The sequence below is a fragment of the Pediculus humanus genome, genomic scaffold (genome assembly GCF_000006295.1).
Source record: "Pediculus humanus corporis 1103172108309 genomic scaffold, whole genome shotgun sequence".
Taxonomy (NCBI): domain Eukaryota; kingdom Metazoa; phylum Arthropoda; class Insecta; order Psocodea; family Pediculidae; genus Pediculus; species Pediculus humanus.
Window position 1 is genome coordinate 967023 of NW_002987878.1, and position 8823 is coordinate 975845.

General features: G+C 27.2%; 3 protein-coding genes across 3 annotated transcripts in view; 2 read left to right on the forward strand and 1 right to left on the reverse strand.

The window, feature by feature from the left end:
* Nucleotides 1-802, reverse strand: part of Phum_PHUM581730 (Importin-7, putative) — a gene marked incomplete at both ends in the record, with an annotated part of 4062 nt that extends 3260 nt beyond the window's left edge. Inside the window, 2 exons of the mRNA XM_002432331.1 lie at nt 6-338; nt 453-802. Coding sequence (XP_002432376.1) covers nt 6-338; nt 453-802 — 683 coding nt within the window. The remainder of the gene's footprint in view (nt 1-5; nt 339-452) is intronic.
* Nucleotides 803-1181: 379 nt separating this feature from the next.
* Nucleotides 1182-3952, forward strand: Phum_PHUM581740 (uncharacterized protein; the record flags this gene model as incomplete). Its single annotated transcript, XM_002432332.1, has 6 exons — nt 1182-1207; nt 1837-2098; nt 2343-2664; nt 2753-3198; nt 3355-3491; nt 3589-3952. The coding sequence occupies 6 exons, from the start codon at nt 1182-1184 to the stop codon at nt 3950-3952; spliced, it is 1557 nt and encodes a 518-aa protein (XP_002432377.1).
* A 1409-nt stretch (nt 3953-5361) lies between these two features.
* Phum_PHUM581750 (xenotropic and polytropic murine leukemia virus receptor xpr1, putative) lies at nt 5362-8395 on the forward strand (the record flags this gene model as incomplete). The annotated part of the gene is made up of 10 exons (XM_002432333.1): nt 5362-5584; nt 5696-5919; nt 6055-6316; nt 6412-6634; nt 6954-7098; nt 7178-7325; nt 7399-7593; nt 7674-7834; nt 7919-8052; nt 8155-8395. 10 exons carry the CDS (start codon nt 5362-5364, stop codon nt 8393-8395), a joined length of 1956 nt encoding a protein of 651 aa, XP_002432378.1.
* Nucleotides 8396-8823: the final 428 nt, after the last annotated feature.

Consider the following 8823-nt stretch of genomic DNA (forward strand, 5'->3'; position numbering starts at 1 on the left):
TCAACATTCTATACATTATATGAATTGCCCATTTCTTGCATTTCCACCAAGGTAAATTAATTCTAAACTCTTCTTCTACTTGATTCGTCTGTTCTGGTACAGGTCTATCAACTACTTCTCTACAAATTTCCATCCACTGTGAAAATACATCTTTAGTAATTAAGTCCAATGGCAATGTGTACTGAGTTAAAGCAAAAAATGTTTTTAATATTTGCTTTTGTAAAAGAACTGATTGCTCTGAATGATCTGGTAAAAGTTGTACACACAATTGGTACATCATAGGAAATAAAAGATTCATTGCTTCATTTAAAGGAACTCTATCATCAGCTTTTTTATATCTAGAAAAAAAAAAAAAAAAAAAAAAAATGAATGTACAAAAATTTTTTTTTTTAAAAAACTCTACTCTCTACTTGTTTAGGCAATATTTTATGTGTGATAAATTATTCACTTACTCAAAATTCTTAACAAGTTGATACAAGCACAATAATGCACCAAACCACCCTGATGCATTTGGATTTTGTAAATAAATGCTAATTTTATCAACTATTAACGTCCACTTAGCTGGAAAATCATATTTAATTATGGTACTAAGACATTGTGTTAATTGAACTCTAACTAAATCTGGAGCACAAACTATAGCATCAACAATTGCATCTCTAATCATGGCTCTATCTTGTTCGTGAATTGTATAAGGTATCGGTTGTCCAGGTTCTACTTCTTTTCCTCCCCAATGAGATTCAATTTCTCTTTTTAAATAAATGGCAGCTGCTTGCCTGACTGGCATATCCACATCATTTATCATAACTACTTGAAGAAGTGATGGTGTGAAACTTATAATCTTGTGAATCTGAGAAAGTAAATTATTTACAGGAGAATGAAAATTTACAAATAATTCATTTTACGTTCGCCTATTTTTATGCTTTAAATAATTAGAAAAACAAGCCCCAAAAATAACACAAATTTAATGCCGAAAAAGTGAACTTTTACAATTTCATTTTTAACCCTGAGAAAATAAATTTAAGTAAATTTAAAAATAAAAACACATGACAATAAAAACAATAATAAAAGGAGGCATGAACGGTATCAACAAATTTATCCTGTAATTAATTTGCATTAAAAGCTGGATTCTGCAAAAAAAAACACTAGCATCCATTCTCTGTGAAAACTTAAGTTCTTGCCACATGTTCGGGCGTTATAGCTTACTTGGGTTAATTGTTCTTCCGCTTCATTTTTTTGATTAATATCGAGTGACATGCGAAAAAGGAATATTAACTTTCCTGTATCCATTTTAGTCTAATACCCGACTTTAAAGCTACACTACAGAAACCGAATTAAAATTACTCCAAAATTTTAACCCGCTACAAAGACTGATGCTGGTTGTTTTCTCTATGTCCCATTAAATGGCGGATCACCGCCTACTAAACAAAATTTTGATTTTCATTTATTTATATTCTTTGTTGATTTGAAAATCTTGAACTTTAAAAAAAGAGTAGAAAGTGGAATAAAACTTTGATATTACTTTATATTAAATAAAAAATTAATTAAAAAAAAATTTTTTTATTCGAGTTATGAAAAATTGTTTAAATCTCATTTATAAATTTAATAAATTAAATCAAATTTTTAATTTAGTTAAAAAAGATAGATATGTGTCTACCGTTAATAATAATAGGTTATTTTTATTTATACTTATTTCATAACAATGTATTTTTTTTTTTTTTTTTCTCAAAAAGACTTTAAATATTTTTTTTATTTTTAAATTCAGTTTAAATAACTTTAAAAAAATTTTGCTTTATATTTAATTGCTGCTATTTTTAAATTTTTATATTATGAACTTAGAAACAATTGGTCAGCTGCCATTGGATTAGAAATTCATGCTCAATTAACAACTAAAACAAAGTTATTCTCATCTGCTCCACAGCAATATGGTGCCCCTGTAAACAGCACTGTAACTTTATTCGATGCTGCCATTCCAGGAACTTTGCCTGTCCTTAATAAAAAAGCTGTGGAATTGGCTGTGATTTCAGCACTAGCATTGAATTGCAAAGTTAACCCCATTTCTTCTTTCGATAGAAAACATTATTTTTATTCTGATTTACCTGTAAGTTGGGAATTAAAAACAACACCTACAAAATATACTCTTAATTTTAATAATGTTTAACCATGTTTATTTATTATTTTTTTTGGTATTATAATATATATATTAATTATGTTTTTGAGAAAAAAAATGTATACTAAAAACTCTACTGAGGCAGTATTAGTTTAATTTAATGCAAAATATTTAGCGAGATTAAAATTTTTAATAGGAATCTTGTAGGTTTTCAAATGAAACCTGTTATTTTTAGGCAGGTTACCAAATCACACAGCAAAGGCAACCACTAGCAGAGAATGGGGAAGTAAAATTTGCAGTGTATCAACCTGGTGTTCACAGCAAGCCTTACTACAAAAGTTCGAAAATTAAACAAATTCAATTAGAGCAAGATAGTGGAAAATCTTTACACAATACAAAATTAAATCAAAAATATATTGATTTAAATCGAGCTGGAACTGCCCTAATTGAAATTGTATTTCAGCCTGATTTAGAAAATGAACAAGAAGCATGTGCTTTAATTAAAGAAGTATTAACAATTTTAAAAAGAGCTCAAACATGTTCTGGTAAATTAGAAGGTGAATAAAATTTTATTTAAATCTTATTGTTAATTTTTTTTTTATGAAGAAGAAAAGAAGATACAAATTTTTTAATTTATGATTTCAGAGGGTAATTTGAGAATTGATGTTAATATTTCCATTAGAGATGAAAATAATAATTTAGGTCCTAGAACTGAAATTAAAAATGTCGGTTCGATTCACGGTGTCGTACATGCAATAGTACAAGAAAAAAAAAGGCAAATAAATATTATAGAAGGCGGTGGAATTGTACAAAATGAAACATTTGCTTGGGACGTAGTTAAAAATAGTTTAACTTTAATGAGAGACAAAGAAGAAGCTAATGATTATCGTTTTGTACCAGAACCAAACCTTCCTCCTTTAAGGTTAATTATTAACAATAGTACAAAAGAGTTTCACAAAGATATTCGAAATAAAGAAAACATTCTCGATTTGAAACATGTACCATCTAAAGTACCTGAAACTCCGCAGAATGATAGATTGTATTTGATTGAAAAATATGGTTTAAGCGATGTTTATGCTTACAACTTGGTGGTGAGTTTAATAAACACTTTTGTTTTTAAGGTATATGTCAGGTTTAAAATCATTTTGCCTTTTTTTATATCATACCATCAACATTCAGGTACAGTTTTTCGAATGTTTAACATGCAAATTATTTTCGGTGAAATTTTAAAGAATAATTTTTTTCAGGCACAAGAAAAACTTTTGGACTTTTTCAAAAAACTATTATCGGAAGATTCTTCTAGAGATCCCAAAATCACATATTTATTATTAATGTATAAACTTTTGAATGCGTTGAAAGTAAAATCTATGGATTTGGAAAATTGGTAAGGATATCTATCGCCTTTAAACTCGTGAGGTTTCGAAATACAAATTCTCTAATTTTTCTTTCTTTTTTTTTTTTTTGTTTTCTCTCTCTCTCAGTTATGTTTCGATTGATTACTTGGGACAAATCATTGACATGTTACAAAAAAAGGTAATAAGTAAAATGACGGGTGATTATTTAATACAAGAGATTTTAAATGTTGATAATAGTGTTAGCCCGAGCGAATTAGTAGAAAGGGAAAATTTAAAAATCATATCGAATCCGAAAGAATTAAAAAAATGTTGTTTGAAAGTTATGGAAAGGGAAAAACCGTTGGTAGCCACTTACAAGAAAAAAAATAAAATCGTGTACAACGAATTATTGAGAAAAGTAATTGAATATACGAATAATCGTGCTGACACAAACGTGTTGCCCCAAGTCTTGACAGAAGTTTTAAACGATCATTTAAACAACAGGTTATAAAATAATAATAATAATAATAATAATAGATTCCGACCTTTTACAAACGCGAATTAATAAAAGAAAAATTTGTAGGTAGAAAATCGTTAAATTAATAATTATTATTATTATTATACGAGTTAAATTAAATCATAAATTATTATTATTATTATTATTATTATTTCTGATTTAAAAAAAAAAAAAAAAGAGAAAAAGTTTCGAATCATCAAAATAAAGTTTTTTTTTTTTTATTATTTTTGTTTCAAAACAAAAATGTTTTGCACATTTCGCGCTTTTTTTCGTCTCTATGATAAAATTGTGAGGGGAAAAAACCGTTTATCGTTTAAAGATGGGCGTATCCGTAGGTTAAATATGGGCGGAACTCGTTTATTTATCGGTGCTTGGGTATTCCACGTAAGAAATACATAAAAAAAAAAAAAAAAACACAATACCCGAGTGACGTAGAAAGGATTTTGAGATTAGTCACGTGAGATTTATATGCGCGTGAAGTATAGTATTTTTACATTTGTAATTAAAATAAAAATTTTATGATATATTTTTTTTTTCTTTCTTTAAGTTAAAAAAGAATATTTTAAAAACACGAAACAATTATTATTATTATTATTATTATTATTATTATTTTAAAAATTTAAATTTTTTCCGATATTTCCGATATATTTTAAATGAAAAATAATAATAATAAAATAAATAAACAAGGGTGATGGATTTACCGCGATTAATGTGATGAAAATTATTAGTTTTAACAGGTTCGGATAACAAAAGCGATAATTTTTTTTTTTTTTTTTTTTTTTTGTTTACTAAACAAAAAAAAAAAATAAAATTCCTTTTGTAAATTGATATATAAATTTATATCAATTTTATCTAAAAATAAAATTAAAAATTTTCATTTAATAACCCTGCCGAATTTTTTTTTTTTTTAATTAAATATATTTTTAAACAAACGAAAACGTTCAATTGACTCGTTATAAAAAAGGGGTCACGATATTTTATAGAAAATAATTATGGATTCAGGTTGTTTGTTTTTGGTTTTGTTATTATATCAAATTTTTTTTTAGTTTGTTTGTTAAATATTAACCTTAATTAAAAAAAAGAAAAAAAACTACAAAGGGTTAACCTTAATAATGTTTATTTTAATTTATTTAAAATGTTCAGGCACGTAAAATATGAGGTTATGAAAAATTAATTTAAAAATGTTAATTTAATTTTTGGTAATTAATGCGCGAAGGATTTTTTTTTTTAACGAAAAAAAGACATTCGAGACATTGTTTTAAAACGAAAAACATATCAGAGATTGTTTGTGATAATAATAATAATAATTTATAAGACATGGACAGTAATTTATAAATTTCGGTCGCGTTGGTGTTGTTTATTTCGTTTGAAAAAGTCGGAATTAAATAAATAAATAATTTAAAATGAAATTTGCTGAACACTTAACTGCTCATATAACTCCGGAATGGAGAAAACAATATATAAATTATGAAGAAATGAAATCAATGCTTTATAATGCAATAGAAGAAGCTCCATCACCGGAATCAACGGATCCAAATTCTGTCGCAAGATATTTTACGTCGTTCGACGAACAATTTTTTAGTTTTTGCGACAGAGAATTGAAAAAAATTAATACGTTTTATTCCGGTGAGTTTTTGTTTTTAAAATATTTATATATTTATAGTTGTACTTACCGGTTTTTTTTTTTTTCTGGTAGAGTTTCTTATCGTTTTTTCTTTTCTTTTCTTTTGAAAATAGAAAAACTTGCTGAAGCTACTAGAAAATATGCGACACTCGTTGCGGAAACAAGTTCGGCTGTAAATAGTCAACAAAATGCAAAAGTTAAAAAAAAATTATCATCGAGAAAATTACAAGAATTAAAACTTGCTTTTAGTGAATTTTATTTAAGTCTTATTTTACTTCAAAATTATCAAAATTTAAATTTTACCGGATTTAGAAAAATATTAAAAAAACACGATAAGGTAACAAAATAATCATCACATGACGTTTTGTTTTGTTTTGTTTTGTTTTTTTGGCGCCAAAATTATTACTTACCGTTACGATTAGTTTGAAGTTTCTACAGTTGTCGACATTGCTTTTTACTTTTGTTTAAACAGCTTTTGACCGTTAGCTCGGGAGCAAAATGGCGAGAAGAAAATGTAGATACATCTCATTTTCATACGAATCAAGATATTCACAAATTAATATCGGAAACGGAAGCAACTGTTACGATGGAATTAGAAGGAGGAGATCGTCAAAAAGCAATGAAAAAACTCAGAGTTCCACCGTTGGGAGAACAAAAAAGTCCTTGGATAACATTTAAAGTCGGATTATTTTCCGGATCGTTTATTGTATTGTTTATTGCTGTGATATTATCAGGTACGAGTCGAGTTGAGGTTTTTGAGGTTTTTACCAACAAAAAAGTCGCCAAAAACAAAATGGGGTTTTTTTTGAAAATTGTAAATTTTTTTTAGCCATTTTTCAAGAGGATCAAAGAAATTTAATCGTTGCTTTTCGCCTTTATCGAGGTCCCATGCTCATAATAGAATTTATTTTTTTAATGGGTGTCAACGTTTACGGTTGGAGATCCTCCGGAGTTAATCACGTACTTATTTTCGAACTCGATCCTAGAAATCATTTATCCGAACAAGATTTGATGGAAGTAGCTGCCATATTGGGCGTTGCTTGGACTTTGAGGTATCAGCAGCAACAAACAAAAGTATTACCTGTAAAAAAAAAAAAAAAAAAAAACATGTTAAATATCTTTCTTTTAATTAATAATTATGATGTTTTATTTCAGCACGCATACGTACGATTAAAGTCACAATTTTCCAAACGTACCTAATTCATGCGATACCCGAACCGAACCTTTCCTTTTATTCAGAAAAAATAAGAGTTTCAATTGTAAATTTTACAGACGTGAAATATAAAACTATTATTATTATTATTATTATTACTTGTTGCGTGGGCGGAGCGTTAAAGGTTTAAAAAATGTTTGTTTTTTTTTTAATTTCAGTTTGTTGAGTTTTCTATTTAGTTCTTCACTTAGTATTCCGCCATATGTAAATCCATTGGCTTTAGTTATCATAATGGTATTTTTTTTAATCAATCCCCTGAAGATTTTCAGGCACGAAGCTAGGTTTTGGCTATTGAGAGTATTGGTGAGTCTTTACAATCCTTCATCGTATTTATTTTAATTGTTAGAAAAGTCACAAATTTTTTTTTTATTTAATTTTACAGGGTAGAATATTTGCGGCACCTTTTTTCCACGTGGGATTTGCTGATTTTTGGCTTGCCGATCAATTGAATAGTTTAACGGCTGCTTTTTTAGATTTTCATTTTGTTTTTTGTTTTTATTTAACAAATGAAGACTGGGTCGTTCCTCAGGGTGCGTTTTTGCGTTGCGTGCGTGTGAAAAAGTTAAAAAAAATATTTCTCACCTTCGTTTTTTACACACACAGATGTATCTCACTGCGTTAGCTATGCTTATTTTCTACGTCCCGTCGTTCATTGTTTACCTGCCTGGTTTCGATTCGCACAATGTTTGAGACGTTATTACGATTCGAGAGAAGGTTTTCCACATTTGGTCAACGCACTCAAATATTCGACGACATTTTTCGTTGTTTTATTTACATTTCTTCGTGCAAAATACAAGGGTAATTAATAATCATCTGAAAAAGAGCTTTTTTTTTCGTGTAAATCATTATGTAAAGTATGTTTGTTACCTACCTTACAGGAGAGACTGAAAATAACACGTTGGTTTATTTATGGATCGCTGCATCTTTTATAAGTTCTTGTTACACGTATACCTGGGATGTTAAAATGGATTGGGGTTTATTCGATTCGAAATCCGGAGAACATAAATTTCTAAGAGAAGAAACCGTTTACAATACGATCGTGAGTTTTCTTTCTACTTTTACAGGTACTCATCGTACCTTTTTCGATGATCGATATTCACACATTCAGTTGAATTTATTTCAGGGATTTTATTATTTCGCAATGATCGAAGATTTTTTAATAAGATTTTCCTGGATTTTATCATTTGCTCTTCAAGAATTGGGTTACGTATCGGGAGATATAATGACGTCGATACTTTCCCCTTTGGAAGTTTTCAGGTTATAAGCTAGAAAAAAAAAAAAAAAAAAAAAAAAAAGAAATTAATTATTTAATTTAACGAAATTATATTATTATTATTATTATTATTATTATTATTGTAGGAGATTCGTTTGGAATTTCTTCAGGTTGGAAAACGAACATTTAAATAATTGCGGTAAATTTAGAGCGGTTCGTGATATATCGGTGGCTCCGATCGATACGACAGACGATATTGAAGTACTCAGAATGATGGATAACGATGATTGGGTGACAAATAGAAAAAAGAAAAAAACTGAAAATAAAAAACAAAAAGAAGGAGAAATCCCTCTATTATTTAACAATTATAACGTATTGGTGTCTTAGCGCATAAACAAAAATTATATTTATAAAAAATCGTAATTAATATAAATAAATAAATAAATAAATGAAATTTAATTATTATTATTATTATTATTATTATTAACTTAATTTAATCAAATTTCAAAAAAAATTTCTTTCGAACACGATAATTTTCATATAAATTTTATATTTATTTAATTTAAAACTCGTAAAAAATTAGTAAAAAATTTAAAAATATAAAAACAAACGAACAAACAAACAAACAAACAACGATTAATCAAATTTTTTAGTTAATTATATTTATTAATTTTTTTTTTTCCTATTAAATTAACATTTAAATCATTATTATCATTATTATTGTATATCTTTTTTTTTTTTTTTTTTTTAGTTATTTAAAATAAAATATATGTTAATTTTATAATAATATATTTATTCGTTACGGAAAAAGGCAA